The 27590-nt window shown below is 41.1% G+C and overlaps 1 protein-coding gene across 14 annotated transcripts in view; it reads right to left on the bottom strand.

The window, feature by feature from the left end:
* LOC136438763 (serine/threonine-protein phosphatase 4 regulatory subunit 1-like) overlaps nt 1-19147 on the bottom strand; it is a 45720-nt gene extending 26573 nt beyond the window's left edge. For 6 of the 14 annotated variants that reach the window (XM_066433681.1, XM_066433685.1, XM_066433688.1 and 3 more), the window contains exons 1-4: nt 11854-11908; nt 5858-6035; nt 850-956; nt 184-344 (exon numbers count right to left, since the gene is read on the bottom strand). In XM_066433681.1, coding sequence (XP_066289778.1) covers nt 184-344; nt 850-956; nt 5858-6035; nt 11854-11893 — 486 coding nt within the window. In that variant the 5' untranslated portion in view covers nt 11894-11908. The other 8 variants (XM_066433686.1, XM_066433694.1, XM_066433695.1 and 5 more) reach the window with 6 other exon arrangements.
* Between the last annotated feature and the right edge of the window lie 8443 nt (nt 19148-27590).

The raw sequence follows: 27590 nt of genomic DNA, 5'->3' as shown, positions 1-27590 counted from the left end.
CCACCCTTTGGTCAATCTCTTTAACACAAAAGCTTGAAAACAGATCAAGAAGAGCGTTGCAAAGGCACAGAAGGAACTGCATCACACACCATGCCAAGCAAGCCTCTTTTCTGCTTGTTTTTTTTTTCTCCTTAAGCAAATCCCAAGTCTTTGTTTTTTAAGGTAAGAAAAAGTCGGCCGTACCTCATGGAAACTCCATACCTGATTGTTGGTATCAGTCAGGTACTTGACGATGATGGGCAGTACATACTGCGGCACCATGTCACCAACAAACTGACGGTTTTCTTGGCAGAACATGGCGATGTGAGGCACTTGTTCCATCAATTCCGCCCGCACCGTGGGCTCTGCAGAACAGGAGGAAATGTACAACGGTTATCACATATCAGTACTGTAGCTAGTGGGAAGAAGGAGGGATGTCCCTGTAGCTCAACTGGCTGGAAGCAGACTCACGGTTGAACTTCTGGTAACAATTAGTTCCTAACTGCGAAACCCTGTTTCAATCCTGGGTCAGGATATCTCTGTTGCGTTGCACCCCTCATTTTCAACAACATATCGTAATTATACAGATATACATTGTACAAGCACAATTTTCTATTGCAACAGAAATGGAATGACCATGTTGGACAACAATTTTTAAAAAACTTTCATCACTGTAAGCTGTAAGATTGAAACTGTTATGTCCCTTGCCAGTGGTCACCCCCCAAAAAAAAGTCTAGGGTCAGCAGATTGTTGCTACGGTCTGTCAAGTAACTGGAAGCACAACAGTTTTGTTCCTGGGTGTTATGACAATATGAGTAGCCTACTAGGTAAAGAATATTGAAAGCTTGCAGCTACATTTTGTATACATACCGACATCCTGCGAAAGCTGTACCATGGCTCGCATGACCGCCATGGTCCCGTCCTGATCGCGGTAAACACTCCGCAGCGTCTCCAGCAGGCTCCGTGTAATCATTTGTCTGTCAGAACGCAAGAGAAGAAAAATAAGCATGAATGCACGTCAGAAGTATGCAATAGCTACTTGAAAAATGCATCATCTATTGAGGATAAGTGCTATCTATGCTATATTACAGTAAGTATGCACTTTAACGTATGAGTTTCACTAGACCTACCTGCACACCAAATATCATCACAATATATCCATAGGTTCTCAAGACATACTGATCACAAAAATATCCGGAAACACAAACACACACATACACATGCAGACAACTATATCTCCATTTTTCATGGGGTAGAAATACATAACATCAATATCTGGTTTAGCTAAGGCCAAAGAAACGAAAAGGAATCAGCAATGTAGAAAATGGAAAACATATTAATACTCTTTCTCAAATCCTATTACCGTGCCTGGCCTTGGATTATCTGTTACACATAAGACTATTCTTCCTGATCCAACCCCCGCTTGGAGAGGATTCTTTCTGGCAACAACACCTCTGCATATCCGATCATAATTTGAGAACTGTGCATTAGAATAGAGACAGCACTTAAACAACAACAGCCTTCTCGACAAGAGATTTGACCTGTCCTGCAACTAGGCTACATCCGTCACCCTTGATTTCCATTCCACCGCTTCAAAGTTGTCCTTACTGAAGGCCTTGGCCCTGGATAGAATATCCAATAACGGAAAGGATAACTAGCATTCCCAGCCCTATTCTTCAAGGATCTCTATCCAGTCTTAAGGACTGAGAAACTGTCAGCAGATTTCTAAGAGATCCACAATATGCAATCTTAAAAATCTAGCCATGGGCTAAGTCTTCTTTAAACAAACAAGCTTCGGAACGAATTCCTTTGTTGACTTGTCAAGATTCAGCAGGCTTCCCCCACTTACCGACTATGGATGGAACCTCGAAGGACAACTAGCTTCAACAATGGCTACTTCACATTCGTGTAGAGAACCTTGAAGATTGTAAGTATGTCTTAGGTCACAACGTGCGGTTGCGGTTCCGGAGTCATTAAAAAGACCAGCGTAGGGCTTGCAGATTATGCAGGGTTGATAGTCAATAACAGCTGTCAGCTACCGGGCACTTGACCTTCAAACCTGACCTTCAACAGCAAATCACAGCTTTTATCCACTTGTTCTGGGGCCAAACTAAGTACAAGATGTGTTTAGAGTCACCAAAAGTAACAACAGAATATCACTCACACACTTACTATCCAGTTTAATATCTTCTGTACTTGTAATTGTCTCAGGATGGAGAAAACTGGTTTAAAATTTTGAAGTTAGCTACCGTATATAGTTTCAGATTCAAGAGGAGACGTAGTAACTGTGTAATTTGGTTTTACTGACATTCTTCTTTGTTTCATGTTGCACACCCAAATTGTTTTCTGAGTACCTGACTTTCTATGTTAGGCCACACCAATTTAATTTCTTGGTTAACAGAATTTCAGAATGCTAGATTGGAAAATCAACAGGAAAACATAATCTCAGTGGAAAGTTTGTACTTTGGTGCACACAGTTTCAGGGTGTGAACAGGGTCAGGTGCAAGTTTTCACCCCAGCCTTCTGTTTTCATGATTTTTTTTGCTAAAATTTATAAAAAATCCGTTAACCAAGAAATTAATTTGGTGTGGCCTTAAAATGAATCATATCATTCACATTCATGTGACAACTCTGTTCCTATGCCAATTTGACATGTAGGAGCACCTTGAATAAGTTGAAAGAGAAAGCTCTCCATAGCCAATAGGAGGCTGACAGTGTAGAACAATGGCAGAGGTCAGCATTAATGTAGTATACACACACACAAAGGTGGATCACTGTTATCCCTATCAAATGATATAACACCTCTGCTGAAAATACATTACCTAAGGCCATAGCAAGTAAGTTTTATGGATGACATCCTCTGCAGACCACAAATCAAATGCAAGAGCGCAAAAAGAAAACAAACTGGGTAAAAAACACAATGCCCAAATTTTCAAAATATTGACCATATGCATTGTAACAAGAACTGAAGCAAAAAAACATGGTATCACAGCCAACGGGTCACTAGCTAGTTTCACTTCTACATGTTCACTCAAGGCTTCCATACAACATATAACGGGGGCCGCCCGAACCTCGCACGCGCCCAAACATCGCACGGATTTTTTACTGATCTTATTTTGCATAAGTACGCCGTGTTTGTGTCCAATGACTATGCTGATAAGGAAGGTAAATAACCCAAGTTCATGCACATAATTGTCATTTACATTCAAAACATATGTGTACATATTCATTTCTTGTTTTGTCGAAAAGTAGTATTTTGACAATAATGATGGCAACGCTGAGTAGAGGGTCACTGCGTAGCTAGACGGCCCGGCACCTAAATATACGACCTGTGCCAAGCAGATACATAAGTCACACAGCTATCATACACATAAGAAAAATAATTTCATAAAACACTAAAAATTTGGGTCTTTAAGTGTTTGTTGAGAAGAAAACCGACCAAAGAAAAACAACGTAAACATTGCTGTCGTCTGACGACGTTGTTTTCCCGCCATTTTTTTGGACCGCGATGGTGGCGGGACGATTCAACGCACAGCTTTGTTACGCTCTAACATGTGATTGGTACCGTCTATGAAAAGGAAACTGAATACAGAGATGGCGAAGATGTTTCCCAATAAGTAGACGGAGTATTGTTGATGTAAGCGGTGTCGTTTTTTCGTAATGATTTCGTAAGTCGGGCCGCATTCAATACGTACGTCGGGCCGCGTAGTAGCCTATTTCCCGTGGGAACATGAGCTGGGATGCGCTAGATATAGCCCTTCTCACATGACGTTAGAAGTGCACACAGTCAAAATTTTCCGGTCAAAAGAAAGCTAGAATATAGCAGAATTCAAGCCTTATTTACATTTCCCTAACTTCATCACCAACTTTCGAAGAGAGCAAAATTACCAAAGCGTACTAAGTTAGGCACACTATCTGGCGTAGCACTAAATCAGAAGGTACATTCGTGAAAATGTCTCACAGCGTCTTCCGCATGTAACGCGGAGCATGAAGGGCCCATGAACAGTATGAATACATTTCTTGTCCAAGTATGGTCTTTAGATGAATGTGTTCAAAATTCATTCATTAAAACCTGACCACTCTCTGGCAACCAGCAATGGAGCGCCGTGAGTTCCAGCGCGTAAAAAAACGTCCGATGGTTGGGCACCCCCCGTTATATTTTCCCATTTTCTGTATTTTCTTTTCATGTGGACCATCTCCATTCTTTTCAAAATCAGGCAAAAAACAATGCCTGCACTGCCTGGTGTCATCCACAAAATCTAATTGCCATGGCCTTATGATAAGTAACAACTGTTTGCATTTCTGATCATAGTCTAACACAAGGCGATTCATCTATCACCTTCAAACTGACATTACCAATATGTAAAAAAAAAATACATCAAAGTCTCTGTGATCATTCTCTTCATCTTCACAGGGCTCTTACACTCTTCCTACATGTACCTCTGGGGCAGGATTCAAAGCATCATATATGAAAACTAGCTGTCTAGTCTTATAAAATATGACTGTGATATAATATTCCGCCACCACACAGATCACCCACTCTCTTATGAATTATGCCCGTGGCAATTACGGGATGGATATTTGTTTTGACGCGCATCTGCCGGTGAACTATGCAGGCGAAAGGTGACAGTACTCAGATGTGGTAGCATGTGTCTAAGCCGATAACAGGTAACCACAGTCCCAAATGGACGCTAATACTAAAGACTCAGCCATCATCTGTCATAGACACTGTACAGCATATACTGTAAATGCATTTAAGTTCGCGTGGTTTTTGTTTCACGCTAAGGCGAAAATGGAGTGTTTGCTGTGGCTTTAAGTTTGCGGCAGCGCTATAGTCACATACTGCTACAGTATTGGACAAAAATGTTTGCGGTGGTTATTAGTTCGCGGTGAAACGTCGCCGCGAAAACTGTGAACATAAAACCACCGCGAACATTTCTGCATTTACAGTAGCCTTTTTGAGCAACACATTTTGCTTGAGGAGAACCTTGATGTCAGGAGTTACAGGAAGTAGGTGGTAGAGTTAGTCATTCATCAACCTTGGTTGAAAGCTGACAGACATTCCAGGTCACAGGGTCAATGGAAGAAGCTACTGATTCACAGGGAGGTTTTTCTTTTGGTCTGTCTGTTTGATTGTCTGCGTTTTCTCAGTTACATTTTTTTTACTGTCTAGTTTAAATGTACTGCTTGGAATTCCAAATTTGGAGGTATCGTGTTTTGCTTCACAAAAAGCAAACATTGTTTTCGCTTTGCTCTGTTTCTTTTCTTCTCCTAATAAATAAGGTGAATGACCTGGACCAGACAGCAGATGGTTACTGGTAAAGTAGCAGACACTCTGTGGTGTTCAGTTACATAATTTAGCAGGTGGCAGGACAGAGCTAGAGAGGCTTGGCACCATATACGGCAGTGAATGTTTTTGAATAAGAATAAACAGTGCAGTAATTTTGATTATGACTAGACTAGGTGAAGGTAAACGTCTTGTGTTTGCACACAAATCAGGGCAGTCTCCAGGACCCGTCCCTCTGTCCCGGGACGGAATTTGCTTGCTGGGAAGGAAGAAAACTTCACCCCTTCTGTCCAAGAAATCTAAACTTCATGACATGAAATTGATGAAAATGTACTTTCTCAAGCTTAGAGCTAAACTGAAAGATTTAACGGAATTAACTACATGGGCTCCCATTCGTGAAGCAGAGGCTAGGGCAAGGGACAGGACTTTTTGGAGGATCCACCTGGAAAGCAAGGGGCCAGTTTCTGGCCTGTGCACATAGGCAGGCAGGTAGGCTCCCAAACAATGAGTGGAACAGAAATAAATTTTTAACTGGAGACAGCCCTAATGCAAATGTTACATTTCTAGTCTAATTTTTTTCTAATTTCTCACCTGTTAAAGATGCTGTCTGAGTTGATGTTCCTCTCTAGTTTGGCCAGCGGAGTCAGCAGTTCCTCGGGTTGAGAGTCAAACACAGACATGGTGGGATCTTCATCCTCTACTTCATCGTCAGGACAACCTTCATCTGCGCATCCCGTCTCCTCATCCCCATCCTCCAACTCATCACCTACTGGGGGCAAACAAATCTTGCATCAAGATACATGTTTTCTCATCACCTATGGAAGGAGGATCACCTCTGATGGGGGTACTGTTTTTGGTAGTATATAGATAATTCAAACTCTACAAGGACCTGCTACATGTATATGGGGATTTACCCCCCATATCTCAAGTCATCCGTGAGAGGAGACTACGTTTCGCTGGGCATTCCTGGAAGAGTGAGGGAGAGATCGTCAGGGACGTCCTCCTGGGCACCAAAACATGGACATGCAAGTGTAGGCAGACCTCACACAACCTACATACAGCAGCTCTGTGAGGATGCAGGATGCACACCAGAAGAGCTGCCAAGAGCAATGGAGGACAGAGAGGACTGGAGGAGGAGGGTAATGGCCATCCGTGACATTCTCATGCCAAGATGATGATGAAACTCTACAAGTGGATTAAATGTGGAGATTTACTTCCGGACGTTTCAAGTGACATCCATGGGTCTTCTTCAGCGTCACTAGAATGTTTATGGTTGTGTATGTGTGTTCGTGACTTAGACTCTAGTTATGTGTTGGGCAACACGATTAGTTACAACTACATATTTTAGACCTCAGGTTCGGTGTACTACATTAATTTTACAGACTACACACTAATAGACATTGGATGCTCATTTGGGCAAAGCATATCCAATTCCATATGTACCCAACCAAGTCCTGATCTGATAGATAAGGCCTGGAGAGGAATCCTGTTAGCCCTAACCTCATAACAGTACCAAGGACAGACAGTCAGTTGTAATGACTTCTCTTCACCAGCAAATCAATGATCCTAGCTGTATTTCTATACTCACAGGAAACAGATTCCATCTCAGGCCTATATAATCTGTTATACAATAAGACAGCCTGTCTACAGAAACTCTATTGCATTACACCTTTACAGTGACAACTTCTGACTTTACTATTAGTATTACTTCAGAATATCAACAACAACTATTTTTAATACTAGAATTAGAGTTCCAAGGTCTCATACATTTATCAAATGAAAAATACCTTTAACCAGCCCACAAGTAAACAAATACAAACAAATACAAGCTAATCCCTGCAAGCACAGACTGCTCTAGATTTTCTTTTTCCCACGTACTATTAGGGAGTAGAATTTACTGCCGGGACACATCATGCAAGCCCCGACAATTGAGGGCTTTAGGGCCGGACTAGTGGCCGCGCTGCCATAACCCAGGTCCTGGAGACAGTCGTTTCCAACCCTCTCCTTTGTTTGTTTGTATTGCATACCCGGTAAACCACCTCGTGGCGTAACTAACACACCAGGTTTGTACTGAACAGCACAAGCAGCATATCCGGGCAGATCTACTTGATCCACTCACACTGGGAAAAGCCCCTGCTCTTTTCGATAAGCATACTGGGTTCTTTTACCTGCTTGAGGTGTGGTTCTTCTCTAAAACGGGACCTCCATTTAACGTCCTATTCAAGGGACGTCCCTAACCGAAGCTAGGTACTCATTTCCACCTGAGTGAAGTGTGGAAAGTCATGTCAAGAGCCTTTCCCAAGGGCACAACGACAAGGAGATAAATCAGGGGACCGCAGATTTCAACCTAGGACCGTTGGGTTCTGGGCCAAACACCCTGCCACTGCGCCAACGCGACGCCATCTCTTACCATTTTATCTGGTCTGCCACTTCAGACTATTTCCATTGAGAGTTTTAACTATCAATATACATGTACATACGTGTACTAGTATACTTGACTCAAAACTCTCAGCTTCTATTGGTACATCAGCAAGTTGCCATCTGTGAGGCTTACATATAATTACAGTATGTCCTTAGCATCACAATATCTCTCTCCATTACAACATACTGATCATGACTAAGTACCAGTGAAACCCCCAACCCACTCATCAATCCATCAATTTGTGGACAGAAAATTTATTACTTTAATAAATACGGTTATACCATTCAAAAGTCTTTTTGGGGGGAAAGGCACCTCTATTTCTTTGAACTGCATTGGAGGACAAAAAAAATCTCACCGCATCCGCCCCAAAAATCTGAATCAAATGACATGGAATTGATGAAAATGTATTTTCGCAAGCTTAAACTGACAGATTTAATAATGAAAATTAAAAAGATGGGCTACCAAACAATGAGTACGACAGACAAAAATATAAGCAGCAGTGCATTAGATATAAGATTACAAATCCAAACCACAGGGAAGCAAATTTTTCTCTCCTGTCAGCTAAGCCCGTAATAGACAAGCATGATATCGTTGCCATAACGACCATGTTTCCATTAGTAAATCGTACCTCTCCCATCTCCCCAGCTGTCAGAGTGCCGGGATGAAACCTCAGATCCATGTTAATAAAAATGGCCGCTCTCTCTTATCTGATGTCGACAACGTTATTCACAGGGCATCCACATGACCCGATCAATGTACAAGGCAGCGCTCTTTCAACAGTTACTGTAAATCTTTGTCCGCCATCACGCCTTGGCTTGAGCGAGCTTTGTCGAGCGCCGAAGGCTTTAGGAATGGTAGAAACTTCTTTACTTACAAAATGCATCACTTCGACAGAACATATTGTATAAGGCTGTGTTCGCAAATGTAAGGATGATATCCTGTCTACAGTTTCCTAATGTTGTGTGGGGAAAGATATTGTATGCAACGGACAAAGATTCTGATGCAACATTGACACCAAACATCCAACAGAAACTGTGATGAATTCTATTGCAACTACAAGACAACAATTTCTGTACGTGCCTCAAATAACATTGGAACTGTGGTACCATTCTGGTCAAGGGTTAAAATGTGTCTAGTTATTGTTGACTTTTGACTCAGATTATTGCTTAACAAGTCACCAGCCAGGCTGATCGCCAGGACTCCAGGAGTCCCGCATATTCACATTACGTTCTGGGAAAGTGCCACAAAATGCTATTTCCTGCATTTTGCGTTTGATTTGGCAGAACTAATTTTCAGTCCAATGGTTGAGCCTTAAAATACAATTCATTTACTTGGCCTCATTTTTTTAAAATGTAGTTGTGACTTCAGCAATCAGCCATTGCGTGAAGACACAAATTGCATCAAAGTGTTTTTGGGGTCAAAGTATGATCAGAGTCATTTAGCACAACATAAGTGGTTTAGTGGTTAGACTTAGAGCAGGGTTGTCTCCAGCATTTAATTTTTTTCCGTCCCACTCATTGTTTGGGAGCCGATGTTTTGATTTTTCATCGTTAAATTAGTCATTTTAAGTTTATGAAGATACATTTTCATCAATTTCATGTCATAAAGTTAAGATTTTCGGACAGACAGGGTCCCAACAAGCAAATTTCTGTCATGGGACGGAGGGACGGGTCCTGGAGACAGCAATGGGTTAGAGACCCTTCTTCTGTACCAATAGGTTAGGAGTACAAATCCCAGCTGTTGCCTTACAGTGCATTTCACTTGTCGAACAGAGCTAGGGGAATTTACCAGGTACAATGACCCTGTAGATACTGTACTGTACAGTGTCTGTCTTCTCCATCACGACCAGTGGAAGAGTACCTGTTCAGTTCGAGATCACTTTTTTGATTCATTCAACATACACATTACTCCAAACCTCACTATTTGGAAACATTTTTAATTGCTGCATATCGGTCATCTCTGTTGACAACAATGTCACGAATCTGAGCCTTAATCCAATTTTTCCATTCAAATAAAACAAATTTCAGATTGCTTGGACTTAAGTCGGGATAATTACCGTCTCTGGGGAAGATGGCTATCATCAGTCGTGCAGAGAAGCACACAACTGGGACGTCATAATCATATAAGATAGAAAATTAACTACAAGTCACACAGTTGTATAATTGCTACTTCAAACAGTAATACATTCTATCATAAACAAGTTATCCTTCTTTTGTTATGTTGATATGCTAAATCCATAACAGGACTTACAATAATAGCAATTTGGTTATTACATTTTAAGGCATGGTTTGTTTGTTTGTTCATTCATATATAATATGTACCCTTGTAGTGCCTAGTGGCCATAGGAAAGCAAGTTTCTTTCCTGTTTCAGTAGCAGGGTATCTTTCTTACACTTACAGGGAATGGTTGCTAGCCCTTCTAACATGCTCCAGGCACCTCCTCGAACACGGGACCCTCATTTTACGTCCCTTGCGAGATGTCCTGACCAAGGACTGAACTGGGGTCTCCCAGTTACCAACTAACTGGAACCAGGAGCTCAACTGTGTAACAGTACATAAAATCCATCAATAATATTGTATCAAGGTTAGGTGAGTAAGTGAATGAATAAATGAATGAATGCTTAACGAATAACATGTAACATTCATCTCATCCTCTACAAGCTTCTTTCTTTTTCCAAAACCTTCACATCATCTGGCAGAAATTCAACGTCAAGTAAACCAAAGAGAATCCATCCTTCTGACAACTACTGGCTGAACCGTGAAATTGCCCCTGGCAAATCTAACTTCTCTTGTAGAATCTCCCCTTGAATACATGATGGCACATTACAGTGATACCCTGTAGTTACAATCTTACACGAGCTTGTATCTAGGGGCAGTCCCTGATACCATTATCAGAATACTTACAATGATGTAGGCATTCATTATTACATTCCGTGTGGAGAGATAATGGACTTGGTCTTCGAGTCATTTCAAACACTCACTCACTCACTTACTCAGATTTTGAAAGGAACCAAGAATCTTACACAAGTTTGTTTGTTTTTTTAAATCAAATGGCATTACAACAATTGTTAGTTTTTTTTCATATCAAGCAGGGAAGCAATCTGAAGAAGGCGACAGTGGTCATCGAACATTTGATCCGTGAATACCTTAGTGTTGGAAGAAAGTTTAGCATGTATTGTACTAATGATTACTACCAACACATATAGGCTTTCATTATAATTAGGGAAGCAATCTCTTTTCAACTATGTGTGAAACCTCATTGGCAACCCAAGTTGACATGCACCACGTCCATCCAAGAACACTGCCCTTGTAAATGACTTTCCGAATGTAAAGTGACCAGCGTTAAGTATTTCAGGACACGTGAATGCCAAACTGCCACCCCCGCCGCCCACACACATGGCTAGGTCATCGGGACAGGCTGGCTATGTATGCATTTTACTGGAAAATAAATTCACCTCCACACCACAAGTTAAAACTTGAATTTTTCATTCTTTCTTCCTTATAAATAATGCATAAAACATCACATATGTTTGCTGTTATCAAACTGCAATCATCGATTCAGAAGAAAACAAAGACATAAAAACTTTATGAGACAACCTGCAAAACCTTTTCATCTACTAATACTCGTATCATGCAATTGATGCAAACATGTAAGTGTGTGTTTGTGGCCCTGGACATTGCTCTGTTTATCTCCTACCGCGAGTAAACAGACAACAATGCCCTAACCTCATGTGTACACATGCACACAGTAAACTCGTTTTCAGACATCGCTTGTTGAGTGATGCAGAAAACCACACAAGACAATCAGTATGCGTGTCCAACAAAGATTCATAACTGTTACCATTCGAATTAATAAAGCAATTAATGGCACATAAGTCTTTGCTGATGCATGTTTTAAATACCCACTTCGACCTATGCCTGACCTTGTCACACATTCAGTTCTGCATAGTGGTAAACATGTAGCAAACCTATTTACTAACACACTTTACACTGCTCCCATCTTTTCACCGTCGACCTCACATATGTATGCTTCTACGCACGTACTGACCAAGCCTGAGCCCCTCCATGTCTGAGCCTGTACCGTTGCCGGGAAACTTCCCTGTCCGCCGTGACCTTGATACGTACTTCATACACGTGCGGGTTAATTATCACGCTAACGAGCTTACCTCTGAATCGGACTCTGCCAGCATGGTACATGTAGGACATGATGCGTCTGTAGGGCACCTGTGAGAACCCACCGACAGACTGCGTGCACAACCCTGTCAGGCAACTTTTGGGACGGAGCATCCCAGTCTGCAAGGCCCACGCTTATAGCTGCCCGAGGCGCTCATCTTTTGATGCCTGCATCATTAAATCTATCACCAGCAATTCTCGTACCAATATCTTCACATGTACGGCTACCCGGTAACGAAATAGCCTTTTTTTATCGGCAGAATTTAATGTGCATCTTGATTTTAGGATTTGTAAAAATTTAACTTTTCTTCCGTACAAAATATCTCTAGTTATCTATACTGTACAAAGAAAACAAAATGTCAGATAACACTAAGATATATGTTATGATAAAGTACTTCGGACATACATGTAGAACTGTTAACTGCAAACACATACAGAGAGGCTAGCTGGGTGGGTATACACTACATATATGACTATGAGCCCTAAATGCCCCAATCTATTATTAATGGATTGGCAAACCCCCTCCATTGTTTTTGTAGCAAGCGCCACTAGTTAATAATTTATCAGAAGGGCAGCAACATTAACGGTACAAATAATTGCATCTATCTGTATACATAACCTATTTAGCACTCCTACTTCTTTAACTGCAAGGTTCAGCCTACCCAACCAACCCTAGCAAAAATCTTCCGAGTTCTAACCCTAGCCTTTTTTTATAAAATTTTTGATCTGTGAAATTCAAAGCAGACTTCCTGTATTTCACACTCATATAGCAGATTAAGGCTTTGAACAGTAAGAATGTGCGGAATACATTGTACTTTCAGTAGTTACTTCTGACAAAATCTTCAAAATAAAAGAGAGAATCTCTACCTACTGACCCTAATTTTTTAAGGACTGTAAATAAAGTGTAATCAGAAACACAACATTAATTTTCCTAGGCCTCACAAATTAGAATTCCATACTGCGTGGATACCATACGCAACGACATGGTACGGTCTAGAGGCAGTCTCGAAGCCACAAAGGTAATAATTTCAGTCAATTGTCAGCGGAAATCATCTAGTGCACCACATGACGTCAATCTTTAATGGTGCATAGTCCCCCGGTGCATATGCGCGTGGGTCTATCGGGCCAGCGGTGAAAATGTAGCAGTTTGCATCGTAAGGCTACTTTGAAATCACCTGACTTGGATCTAAGCCCCCAGAAATGAAATACAAATGCACCGACATCGCGTACATGTACTGACTACCAATAACTCTATTAAAGGTGCGCTAAGCGATTTCAGGGGGTAAAACTGGATAAGGTAATCAGTGTGAAATTGACATTTACTTCTCCATATTACCCCATGTGCATCATTATTTCATACTTAAGGTGTTTAAAAAGAGCTCAGAAACAAGCAGCAAAAGGAGTATTTCATTTATTGGTACCACCCAATAATCAGCCTAGAATCCAGCCGTAACCGTTTTCTGTCTACGGTTTTCGGTAACTTCCGGCCTTGTGACGTCACAATGTCCGAGCACATTGAGCCATGACCATGTGATTCTTTCTCCGGAAGCGTTAGGGACTCATCTGTCAGAATTGCGCATGTTCGGAAGATTGAAAATAATGGCTGGTCTCCACACGCTCAGATTTTCAGTGAGTTCCCACCACACAACGATATCGCATCTTCACTTCAGTCTCCATGATGGTCGATATGTAATGGGACTATCAAACTTACTATGGACAGAAATCACTAGAAATTTGATTTTGAAAATACAACTTTCAACGCCCTTAAAATGCTTTGGACACCTTTAACACCAGATTTTCAAAACTACCATGCTACCAAAAAATGAGATTTTTTTTATTTTAGAATAAGGCAGAAACATTAATGACATTTTATCAAAAGGCCATTACAGTTTCTGTAAGTGCCTGAAAAAAATTCTTTCTGCAAAAGCATTATTTCATTTTCCCCTGCATTGTTTGATTTCAAATCCTAGGATGGGAAAAACATTAATTTTCATGACAATTTTGTATGTTTTCTATTAATGTACACATACTTATTGTAGTGTTTCTTATTTGCATGGTTTGAAAATAAAATTTCAGTCAGTTTGGCGTCTCTTCATAAACAGAATGTGTTTGTGCCAACAACATATCATTCCAACGTTGCCCTTCGACATTTCAGGCTTTAAATACATGAAGATTTCCACCGCCGACATTGATGCCATAACTACATTAACCTAACCCCCATTAACATGTAGTCATCAACATGTATTAGGCACCCCAGGAGTGTATGTAGGAGGGATAATTATTTCAGACATGTGACTGGAGCATGCTGTGTTGCCAAGTAGGTCATCCCCTGGTATATAATTACACGTTATCTCAACACTGGAAGCACCAGTGAGAACATCTTCAACTATGGTAACACTAGCTATGGTACTACATAGGGGTGGGTAGTACGGTACATGGTACAAGTACAGAACAGTATTTCTTGCCAGACTGGTCCAGAAACAAAAATCAGTGGACCAGTTTTTTGACCGATTTGAATATGGACGGTACAGTAAATCCATTTCTGTTTGCTGTGATTTAATTTCAATCGCGGTAGGTAGAAAATGGAGTGTTTGCAATGGTTTTTAGTTCACCACTGTCTGAAGCAACGTGATAGGCAGGCAGAAGACAGAACGACCATTTTCATTGAATAAAGAAAAATTCAGGAATTTAAAATAGATGTCAAAGATCACCTACAATGTGTCAGTGTCACACTGTCACCACTGTGGCCTGTGGGTCAACGCCCTAGGGTTAGAGCACAGCAGGCACGACCTGACCTGACCTTTGACCTGACCACCTGTCTAGGTCTTATCAGACAGGTGTATGAAGGATGCAGGCCAGACATCTTCCGTCTCCTGTACTGTAGAAACTTGAGAGTTTCCTTCAAGGAAGTTCAAGTACAGCTACACACAGGGATCTCCCTAGAAATGGTAGGATGTAGGAGTAGGATGGGGAGAGGTGCCAGGCATAGGATAAGCGCCACGAGGGAGGAGGTCTGAAGGGGGGACGCATACCTCTCAGAAGGACAGCGGCTGTTGAATTTTGCCTTTTTCAGACATAATGGAAGTCATTTCCTGCAACTTCAGCTTTACATCCGAAATTTCCAGTTTTTAGCAAAATTTACAGACTTTGCTGGGTAAAAATTGGAAAAAATACCGACTTTGAAAATCAACAGGATGCATTTACTTTCGTGGTGGTTTTATTTTACGGTAGGAGGGAAAGGAGGTTTTGGCGCCGTTCTAAATACACAAAACGATTCTGCAGTACAGTGGGCATACAGGGAAGACGTATTTTTGCTGTCGTGAATTGACGGTGGCGAGGTCACTGCGAAAACCGAGAAAGCAAAACCACAAGTTTCATGATTAACAGTAACCTGTATGGTCTATACACAATGTTTCAGCAATCTGACCTCCATGGCTGTTCAGTTGTATTGGAGATCCAACAAGAATGTATCATAAATTTCCCATTTTATCATTCCCATTTCATAATGCAGGAATCTCCCTAAATAATGGAACAGTGGCGCTCCTCCATCCTGTTTTAATCCCAGCTCCATCCTGTGAATTTTCAAGATTACTGTATTTTTTCCAATTTTTACTCAGCAGAGCCTGTAATTTTGCTCAAAACTAGAAATTTCAGATGTAAAGCTAAAGTTGCAATAAATGACTTCCAGTATGTCTGAAAAAAGCAAAATGCAACAGCCGTTCTCCTTTCAAGGGGTGTGCGCCCCCTCCAGACCTCCCCCCTCGCCACACGTATCCTGTGCTTGGCACCCTCCCCCCATCCTGCTCTATATTTCTGGGGAGATCCCTGATAATGGTGTGGAGTAAAGCAAGCATACATTGTACATACTGACATCCCTGTAATGTTGTAATGTGAATTGATAACATAGTGATGCCTAATTGAAACTAAATATACACACATACCAGTGGTATCCACATACATGTACATCCACATGCAATTCCTCATGCTTAATAAGCTCCACGCATATTCCTACTTCATCAATTAAAAACACTGCAACAGAAACCATCCTGAGTTTGCGGAGACAAAAAAACCTGCAGCGCCACAAAAAAAAAGGTACTGTAAAAGGGAAAAGTTCTCAGTAGCTTTATCGTTTATGTTCACAGTTTTTTACTTCTTCACCACAGACTGAAACCACTGCGAAAGTGTTTGTTCCATCTAATACCCCCTTGTTTCAACTGCTGAACGTAAAACTACTGCACACTCCATTTTCTTAGTCTCTACCAGACTAACTACGCCAGCTATAGGAAAAATATTTGCCAGGGTTTCATTTGAAAACTACTCGGACGAAATGTGATCATCACCGTGGACTGACTCTACTGGAAAATTATTACTTTCTCTACCGAATTCTACAATTCATACGTCCGTCGGAGGGCCTGGTGGAGGCTACCATTTTCTCACTACCGCTAAATTAAATCCCCATGAACATTTCCCCTTTTACACTAACATTGCCCACATGTCTTTGCATATATACCAGGGGAGGAATGGTGGAAGTGTGCGCTAATTAACCGCCCAAGGAACACTCCTGGCTATCAGCTGTCATCAACTTCGGGGAAGCCTCAGTGTTACTGTTAATCCCCTGTCTACTCTATCACACGGTAATGACATCACACTTGAACACTGCGCTACTGAAAAGTCAGAAGTCATTGAACTTCATACATGTAAGGAAAAATAAGTTGCAAGGTGGTCTTGTAGTTAGGGTTGTTGACTTACAATCTTAAGTAAAGGTTCTGGGTTTGAATGTCTAGCAGGCTCCAATGTTGTAACCTTGGGAAAGGCACTTAACACATTTTCTGACCCAACTCCTGAAAATAAGTACCTGAGTATTGCTGGTATGTTACACATAAGATGGTCTACCGGATATGCGGAACAAAAATGAAGAAAATAGTCTTGAAAACGGAACAGGAAAAAACTGGGGAGGAATTTGTTTTCACATCAGGAATCTCTTCTGCATTCTCTGTGGCAACTTTCAAGGACATGTTTATATAATTCTGTGGTAGCAAATTTTAGAAACCACTTTCATACAATATCAAATTAACAAATCCCTTTTGTTTAAGATCACATCTTTGATATGCAAATCAAAATTATCTTAACGGTTAAGAGTTAGTGACCTTACTACAATGTATGTTCAACCGTTTCTCCACTTACATCTCATGATGTACTAGTATTGTCTTGATCTGCCAGTTTATTCTAGTGACGCTGAAGAAGAATGATGGATGTCACTCGAAACATCCGGAGGTAGTCTCCGAATATTATCTAGTTGCAGAGATTGAATTGTCTTTGAATATTGTTAACCTGATGTCTAACCTTCATAAATGTCACATGTCAATGGAACAGTCTCCCATCTTATTCTTAGAAAATCAAGGCTCTTTAACTTGAAGCAAACATTCAACAGGGATTTAGCTTTCAATTCTATATCTACAGAAGAAAGAGATGTTTTCATAAAACCTTTATTGAACCATCCTACATGATGTGATTCAGCTCTCTGTCCCAGGGCATTATGGGCATATGCAGAGAGATTCTGGCAATCTGCCCACCACCTGTGTTTGCTGTACACATCTAGTCCCTGTCTCTTGTGAACAACTAGGGGGAGAGATTCTTTTTCTGGAGGACAAAATTAAACCATGGGAATGGGATATCAACTGGTAGCAGCCTCACAAAATTGGTTGGTAACTAGGAGGCCCCGGTTTGAATCTTGGGAATCTTGGTTGGGGCTGCAACGTCTTTTGGAAGGGACGTAAAAAATGGGGGTCCTGTGTTTGAAGAGGTGCCTCGAGCAGAGAGAATCCCCACCTATCAATCCTCATTTTATCAGTAGCGTAATCGGAAACACAACGTCAATTTGTCTAGGCATTTAGGCTCTCTTCATCATCACTCCTTCTCCGTTCCTTTACAAAATTTTGCTACTTTCGGGATAGACAAAAATTGCAGCCGTTCCGTCCCATTTGACAAACAAAAACTGAAACTTCATGACATCAACAGGGCCACAAGAGTCTACAAAAGTTCCAATGAGGGCACAAACTACCTTTCATCCACAGTTCGTACCAAGAAAATGATATGTTTAAAAACGTCAGACCTAATACTAGTATTTGAGCTTAGAATTCTTTGCAGGGCTCAAAATACATGTACTGGGTGCATATGCTCCTTGGGCACCCAAACTTGGAACTGTGCACCTAGATTTTTGACTGTGACACATTTTTGCGGGGTATTTGTAGGGGATTTGTGACACATTTTTGTAGGGTTATGTACATTAAGGTGCTATTGTACACTAGTGAAAATGCTCTGAAATGGAGAAGTCAAATTTGTAACTTATTAGGTTTTGTTGACACTCTGCTCAACGCCGTGCACCCAATTTATTTCAGCGCACCTAAGTACTAACTTTAAGTAAGGTGCACCAAATGCCCAAAAATGAATTTCGAGCACTGCTTTATGAAGGACAAGAAAGGGATAAAATCAGAAAGCGTTTACGAAAGGTAAGGACGAATATGTAGGCCACTTGAAATATCATATCTAGTACTTACTCACGTGTGCCCCCCTCCCCCATAGCTGAATAATGAAAATGGGGTCAGATATCATAACGACCTTTCCTCTTCCCTTTCACAGCCTAACACTCAGGTATAACCTCTGCTTTCCAAAAATACAGTTAACAGTCGCCCTGTAGCTAATTTTCACCTTAGATCCCGTATGCAAATGTCTCTAGTCGAAGAAGATGATGACCTAAGGGCTTCACATGTTAAAAACGCCGTCTGACTTCCGGCGGTGAACATGCCGATTTGTGGCGGCCCAGTTTTTACAGAAAGAAACTTTGCTGCAAGTCGTCCTGCTAAACCACGACGCCGTAGGCCGTGTGATATAATATACGAGTGTCGTTTCATGATATAGAACCGTATGCGAGCTATTTGAAGTGAAGCTAGGTCACAGAATGGTGAAAATGTCGATCGAAAAAATGAATGACGCCGTACAAAAATCCCACGGAGCAAGTGTCGGAATTTTTTTCTCACCAAAAAGGCACCTCGAAAGGAGCGAGTTTTAATAAGAATCCGGGCCTTACCTTGGTAAGAGAAGTCGTCTGTGTCCTCTTGAAGGAGCGTCAGATCTGTGAGTGGTGACAGCAGAGGATGAGTCGTCATCTAAAGGGACAGAAAATGCGACAGGAATGCAAAAATTGAGAAGAAAAAAGTGCAATACTCACCCGCCATCTTGTCTAAGGCATGTGACTTGTACGCTTCGCGCTGATTGGTCGATGCCGCCGACTAGGAAGCGCAATATCTTAGGAGGTTTTTGATTGGTCAGTTTTTCAAAATTGGTCAGGCGGACGGGAAGTCACATGGTTCAAGCGCGCACCTAGCGGAATAAAACTGCGTTGCATGTTCTTTTCTACCTTCTAATCAGGTGTGTTGTTTCGGGGCTTTGACTTTTGATATGCGCTTCAGCAAGAAGACCCTCCCTTAACATCCTTGGTTTTTAGATTGTACTTTTTTGCTAGTGATGATGTTAGTCCCAAAAGATGTGACGTTGCCACTTGCCAACAAACTATGTGAAAAGAACTTGGTTCAGCAGCAGTACTGTGTTGGCATGGACAGAGACTTGGACACTTCTGGATCCATGGATCCGATGGACTGCAATTCAGCTGCTGATCGTCCTCTCAGATGGGACAATTAAGTCTTCGGTTCAATGTGTGTGTGTGGGGGGGGGGTCCTCAGGCGTCAAAGAATCCAACACACTTATCGATAAAAAGGCAGGGTGTTTGGTCCAAAACCCAAGATTGGCAAGAGGTCCCGGCTTCGCGAATCCTGTAATCAGTGTAATATCATAAATCTTGTCCCCTGGGAAATGCATTTTACACGACTTTCCTCACTTCACTCAGGTGGAAATGAGTACATAGCTTCGGGTAGGGACGTCCCTCGGATGGGACGTAAAGCCAGAGTGAGGAGAGCCACGCCTCGAGTGAGTGGATCAAACCTTATAGTCGCCGACTACCAACTTCAACTTGCTAAATATTGCTAAGAAGAAATAGAAGACTAACGTACGGGTGACCCGGTGTGCCCTCCCATCACTGAGTAGCGGATGACCAATGAGTTATCAATATCACGGATTTGATGGAAGTCGCGGCACGCATGTGCCCAATTGCTCCTGTGTCAAGTACTGTTATTTCTACCAAGGAGGTTATATAGGCTCTATATATCCTCCTTGTCTTTACGAAATCAATAGACTGTATTGTTCGAATGATGTCTAAACTGTCAATAACTGTGAGTTAAGCTTCCCTCAATTCTGGTAGAAAAATAGTCTCTCCAAGGAGGTTCCAGCAACGAACAACCTGGGCGCCAGTGCAAAAATTACAGTTCTCTGGTCAGCTGAATTCTCTGGCATATTATTCAGTCTATTTGGCAACATTCTACTATTTTCCCAGCAGTTCATTGAGGAAATTGAGTCTTTAGAGACTGTAGTTGGCAGTGACTTGACGTTGTCGCTGCCCTCGGATGCAGCGCCCTCTAGTGACGCATTGGAAATATGCAGCTGGTCACTACATGTACACCTGGAGGGCGCTCAAAAAGTGATGAGGCTGCACATCGGTACATCTTTAGCCTCCACCAGACTCGTTGGGTGCTTGATATGAAAAGAAAAGAAAAAAGCTTTGTGTGCGGCCTGGACACTTAGCCGGCTTAGAATTATTCACCCTTAATTTGCAATTACTGATGTTGCTTTAGCACCCAAGCAAGGCTGTTCGAGACTGCATACATTTCTTACTTAAATGCACCGCCATGGAGAAAGGTGCATCAATACAATCAACTCCGCAACATGTGCGAGGCGGGCCTGGTGAAGCTGAAAGGCACGTTGCCTTTATTGCACTTTTGTATTAAACCGCTAGAGGTCGCGAGGAGACCCTTGTTGAGTGATCTCACACCTGGAGCCATCTGTTCCCCTTCTCCGCATAGCCCCTGGCAATGCCGCTCACCCTTGTTGACGATGTTCGGGAAATAATCAGTGCCAAAATCAGGCAATTCCTGCAGCAGATAGAAAGAGCATTAAAACATCTGTCTTTATCCTTGCCTTCTGACCCGGCGACCTGACGGCTGTTTGCACAGCTTAAGATTATCGGGACTTGCGGCGGGCGCGAAACGCAGATGGTCCCCGGCTTCACATCTACTCACAAGCCGCTGGATTTGAACTCACACCCCTGAACCGGGGGAAAAAAACAACAAAAGTGAACAGCAAAACGTCGGAGCTTAGGCTAAGCCCTCATTGTATCTGGCGCTCCCCCCACCACGCCGTCCTAAATCTGAGGGAAAGAAGCCTGTTGCCGGGGAAACGCAGACGACAGGTGTGCACTTCTCACCCGCGCCTATCATCACTAGGGTAAGAACGTTTCACCGCCTTTAAGCCTGATCCTTGTCAAGTCCGTAAAATGCAGAGTTAGTCTTAGGTTTTCCCGCTCTCCTGGGCGTCTTATGTGCCATCTGGGAAAGCGATTTGCTTCCGCGAAGTCGTTTGTTACAGCTCCAGATAGCCGCATTTAGCGGAGAAGCCTCATGGATTGTGATCTGTAAAGTTGTAAAGTGGAAGATAAGTGTACTGAGAGTTACGGTTAAGTTAGAAAACAGACGATGAATCGCGCTGTGCACGCCGAGCTAAAGCAAGCGCCTTCTCAAGCGACGTCTTCTTCAATTCTTACGGCGCGGTCACATTCGGCGTACTTTCGTTGTACGATTTTGATATACAGTATAGGATTTTTTTCAAGCAGGCTGTAATGAAGGTAACCGGCGACAAGGATCTAATACGGACAGCCTTTTCTGGAAAAAAAAAAAAAACAGCTGAATTTCGTAGAACACATGCACGAGTATGCGCTCACCTTGTAATTGTACGACGATCGGATCAGAACAACGATCCAAGTGAATATAATTATAATAACATCCAACATCCCGTCTCACACATTTGTTGTTGAGTGAACAAAGTGCAAATATAAATCAAACATAGCTTGGCATGTCGCTGACCAAACAATAGATCTGTAGCGTTTTGAGAATCTTTGCGCGCGGCCACAAGTCGGACAGATCTATATAAAGTGTAGCTCTGGCGGGCATTATCGTCAAAAAGCAATTCCTTCCTATTTTCCCAGCTTTGAGTACACAGAATTACTAGGAAAAAAAGTTACAAATGCAATACACAAATGACAATATCAAACCATTATAATCCAAAGATTCAAAAAACGGATTGTTTGACATCTATAAATCTATCATTCTATATTATTTCTACACATTACTGCTTCATTTATAAGGAATCTCACAAAGGTCCAATTTTAAAATGATTTTCAAACCCTGCTACTTTACCTTACACAGTACGAACAGAAATCCAGCCTTTAACTGTGTTGATCTACGATATAAGATGTATGAACTGTTAATCACGTCGACATCATTGAACGTTACTTGCACATAGTATTCTTATTGCGATGACTTTACCGTATACGTTGATTGTAAACTGAGGCGCAATTCAGTTTTTACTGCAATGCCATGTTTTTTTATCAATAAACCAATTACTACTGTATGGATAAAGTGATGAGCACATATACATGTTTGCATACACAGGAAATGTAGCACAGGGAAAAGGGTTTTGAACCACAGATTCCAACGACAATACTTCGTGCATTGAGACGACCAGTGAAAAAAGAGTACAACCTAAACTAGTGCACACAAGATGAGCCAAGATGACTACACCAGCTAGGAGATTGGTGCAGATAATATCTAGCAAAATCAAATTTCATACGTCAATCAGTCTAACTAGCTGGGCCCTAGGGATGTGAAAATCTGTTCCCTTGGTAACCGTAAACAAACAAAGGTTTATCCTGCCAATCTTGCATGATATTGTTTATCATACACCTGACAGAAATATTTCAAATTCATGCCATCTATTGCGTTAATCTATTTATCTATTTCGCAAATGTAGAAAATAAGAATACGCGATGTTTAAGCAAAATGAATTGGATATGCTACTAAGGAAGGAGGGAGACCAATATGGTCTATACGAGTCTTTCCCCATGCATGTTTATCATTACAAAAGACTACCGATAGAAAATAATGGCGATAAAACAGAATAATAGATAACGATGATGCTATTGGTGCCTTTGTGACTATCAAGATGGCCAGAAACAGCAACATAAAATGTATAACATGACATACAACATATCTACAGGCACCATACTATTCCACACAACATCAAATTGTATTGATGTTCAAAATAAGAAATGTACATGCTCGGAGAGATCAGCAATAGTCATACAGTGTAGCTTTCAACGTACATGGGAATTTCTTTTCAAATACAGACAAGCTGTCTTTCGAGAAGATGTTATAGTAAGACAGTGTACTGCTGTTTTCTATCTCCTTTTTTTTCTATGCTGTTGCCATGTCCTCAGCTTAGCAGCAGAGCTGAATAATGTTCATTATACAGGGCGCTGACGAGCGGCGCTGAGGTAGGCGTTAACTTTACATTTAAAGTTCTGTGAGTCCTTGATGCTTTTGGTTACGTCAACGTCTTCAAATGTCCAACCCTAGTCTGTATCCTTGTACGTCAACACCTCCAGTATGGCGACCACGCCGTTTATTTTGAGGTAGCGTGTAGAAAATGTGGCGCGGTCGCAGGTATGGCGAGGTCGGGGACCAGGTAAACACCTTCCCGCTGCGAAAATTAACACTTAACCGGAGCCAGACATTCATTTTCCACGTGAGAATGATTATGAGTTAGAACTTGGACGTTCCCCGCCGATATCAAAGCATTACTAGTGGCGCAAGTCCACACGTCGGCGTGCCATCATAAGCTTTGCTAACACAAGACCTCAATACTTCTACTGTGTGCGCGCACTTGACTTGTTTTAGTTCCCTACCAGAAGCGGCTACACAAACAGCTACTCGGGAAGTGCTCGGAGAGTTGGCCCCAGACTTGTGGTTTTGTAAATTATGAAATCCCAGCTTCAAGGTTTTCATAATACCGGGGGGCGAAGTGGCTTGTGAGTTTTCAAAGTTGAATAGTTGACGTTACCTGCGGGGTGCAGGGTTCGGGCGCGCGATAATCCACCAAAATAGAATATTACGACTTGTCTGGTGATTTTGGACGAAATCTGGGGATTTGGGTGCGATTTCCGACGGAATGTTAGTATGAGCAACGTTTTGGAACAGTTTCAAGAAATAAAAAGTCACACAAGAAAATCGTTGTAAAAAAATATCTAACGTTAAGATCCTCCCACTTTTACGACACACTATCAAAAATTGAGAGTTTTTTCAAAATAAAAAGAAATGATCAGGCAAATGTTCAACTGTATTTGAGGCGAACTTGCGGTATTCAAATCAAAGTAAGATTCTGAAGCTAACACCGTTCAGATAAAAACGTTACTTCAGTCAGAAAAAAGCGGTCGCTAAAACTGTTTAACATTACTACAACATATTATTGTCTTTATATATCAAATCATTCATATCATATCAAAACTTTCTAAGTCGCCACTTTTTTCCGTCGACAAATTCTTGGAAAATTTGTTCTTCTACAAACAGGAGTAAATGTATGACTACACTACAATCGAGAGAAAGAAAGAGAGAAAAAGAGAGAAAGAGAGAAAGAGATAGAAAGAGAGAGAGAGACAGCCAGACAGAGACGTACTAGTAGATATAGAGACAGAGATACATATATATAGAGAGAGAGAGAAACAGAGAGACGGAAAGACAGAGAGAGAAAGGGGAGAACACACACGCGCTTTCCCCCCGTGATTTACAAACACGATAATTTTCTGCGCCAACATATCACACCGCTCCCTAAACGCTTCCTGTTTTCCGGGTAAATCTTTCTCCGCGTAGGACAAACCCAAACTCACCCGCGCAGTTTCCTTAGCAAGCGATACAGTTTGCGTTCTCAACACATCAGGGCGCGATTTTCTTTGCTTGAACGATCTATAATGTACATGTAGCGCTAGTAGTATATAAATGTTTGGGTTTGTGTATCATATGGTTTACTTTTACTTTTATGGTGGCCCTGTTGTGGTAAGTGTTGTTGACTCAGAACCTGGAAGTACTGAGTTCGAATCCCTGACAGGTCCCGATGTTGTGCCCGATTGGGAATGGTACCTTACATATGCAACCTGTACTCTTCAGTACATACCTGGTACGTGTGTTACGCCACGGAGCGGTTTACCGGGTATGCAACACAAACAATCAATACGAACAAAAAAATTCGGCGGAGAAATTTCTTCTACACTATTGTATACTTTTACACAGTGGCTCCTATAAACCCACTTGTAACTGTTCAAAATTGTAATCGAAAGATCCTGACTTGTAATGTTACGACGCAATAGCGAGATGATCATATTGTGCAAAACCAGCGGATGTTTTGGTGTTGTATCGTCAACTTTGAAACTATTATTTCCTGAAAGGCTGTATGTATAGTTTATGAGCAAGAGTTTGGACAGTGGTTGAACCAAACGATCAATGGTAATTAGTCAATATATCATACGAATCGATCTATCCATGAAATCAATAATTCAATTCAACAGATACAATGTATATGGCGAATCATCCAGAAATGGTATAGACTATCATAATTGTTAATGTACATTTTGGTCGCGCTTTTAAAAGCTAACCTATCATGAATAATGTCATAGTCAACTGTATAGAACTCCGCGCTCGTATGTATATTACCGTAAAACGAATACGATTCCATTTCTTTGTTTGTCTGTTTGTTTGTTTATTTGTTTGTTTATTTTCTTTTACATGAGTTTGTACTATACACCAATGAACGTTCGGCGGTAGTGCTTTCGTTTCATTATCTTGCACCTAACCGTAGCTTATTTTCCACAAGACAAGAAGATGATTATTTAAATGTCTCAAATTTATCTTCAACATCCTCAGCTGGACAAAAACCTTTAAATTTAGTCAAAGTAATTTTAAGAAAATTAAGCTGAGGATTTGAAGTGTCTGTGGGGCCTAGACACTCCCCGGGAGTTCCGTCTATAGTAGTTTTAGAGAAGAAAACACGAGCGTACAGTATGAAAATATTATTCCTCGTGGAAGGCCGGGCCCACTGTGAAGAAGGACGGACTGTTGGATTTAACAGTTTCCGTTAAAGTTGTTGTACAAACAATATTGGTATGGTTGGACACCACACACTTAGAAATCATATCTTAATTAGTGTTGTTTAACCGCAGGGGTACTTTGTGTAATATACAATGAACTCACACAATACAAAAGTTACTCAAACAACTGGATCGATTTTGTGAACGGTTAGATGTTTAAGGTAGCATCCACTGTCTTCCATCGATGACTGATGTTTGAGAACCTTTTAATTGCGTATCTTATCACCTGGATGTCTAACCTTCATCAACGTACAATGAACGTACTTCTTGGATCATCTTTCCATTGTCTTCCGCAAAAATTGGCTAAATATCGTCAACCTCCTTACGAAGCATATAATTTATTCCTTTTTCCTTGCTTGGAATTATCTATAAACCTTGTAGCTTTGATTATCAAAATTTCTTTGTAGTGATTATTAAATTTCGTTATTTTCTATGTGAGTACGATTTTGATATTCGTTCATATATTCTTTTAAAATCTGCAAGCCGTTTTGAATCTCCTAAACCCACCTTGTCGTTGGTTGTTAGTCAAAATCACTTATGTTATGTTATGTTTGTATAGATTTGTTATCAACGCTGTCAAAATGGCTAAAATTTCACATACCGCCGTCACAATTACTGGCGATTTGTCGCGAGGAGTCTGAAAAAGCCCACATGGTTCTAAAACTAGGAGGTTAAAACATACTATCTCAACCGTCACGTGTCATTGTATTGTATACCTTAACGCTTAGTTCACTGTGGATATTAGAAAGAAATCTTACAACGGATATGATACAAAAATATGATCATAGTTTTAGCTACAGAATTATTACTAAGAAGTCATTTAGACCGACTCAGTATAGTTTGAAGCATAAATGATTTTGCTGTAGGCAAATAAAGGTGTTCATTTGTATATAAGCCACAATGCTAGTATTTTTGGTTAACAAAGCTGTATGAAAGGCGATGAATATATATTTGTTGGGGCGGGTCGAATATACATGTTTCTGTTATTTTGAAACGTGCATACTGAACATGCCTAGCCTGCTGAAAATGAAATGTTTCCAACTTTCGACGGAAATTCTACTTTGCAGTCTTCTATAACATTTCAGGTATATCTACACAATGTGTTAAAAATTGGTACGTATTTCCTCTAACACTTTTACAACGGAAATTCACCTATCAAGAGACCCTAGCATCTGTTTCTGTTTGGCCGCAAGAGTCTATTTTCACAGTTAGAAATCACTTCATTTAGTTCAATGGAGCAGTACGAAAATATGAAACGCAAAATGGTCAAATTTGTCTCTTTTTTTTGCACATAATTCATTGCATCATTCCATCAATGTGACTCCGTTAACTGCATGCTGAACTGGGTAATAGATAGGGCCGTATGGATATATTGGTTTTGTTTTTTTACCGACAGCAAGGATTTATATATGCAAACGGCCTTGGTACAACGAACCCTTATCCTAAAAACAATATTTGCGTTCGTGCAAGAAACAACCATTTGTATCAACAAAAATGCCTCAAAACATCATAACAACAAGGAAAGATTAGAGGAGAAAATAGAGAAGAAACATGTCCTCTTTTCAAGGTGATGATATCAAGATATACGGA

Source organism: Branchiostoma lanceolatum, chromosome 7 (assembly GCF_035083965.1).
Source record: "Branchiostoma lanceolatum isolate klBraLanc5 chromosome 7, klBraLanc5.hap2, whole genome shotgun sequence".
Taxonomy (NCBI): domain Eukaryota; kingdom Metazoa; phylum Chordata; class Leptocardii; order Amphioxiformes; family Branchiostomatidae; genus Branchiostoma; species Branchiostoma lanceolatum.
The sequence above is the reverse complement of the archived record's forward strand: the minus strand, read 5'-3'. Positions and strand labels throughout refer to the sequence as shown.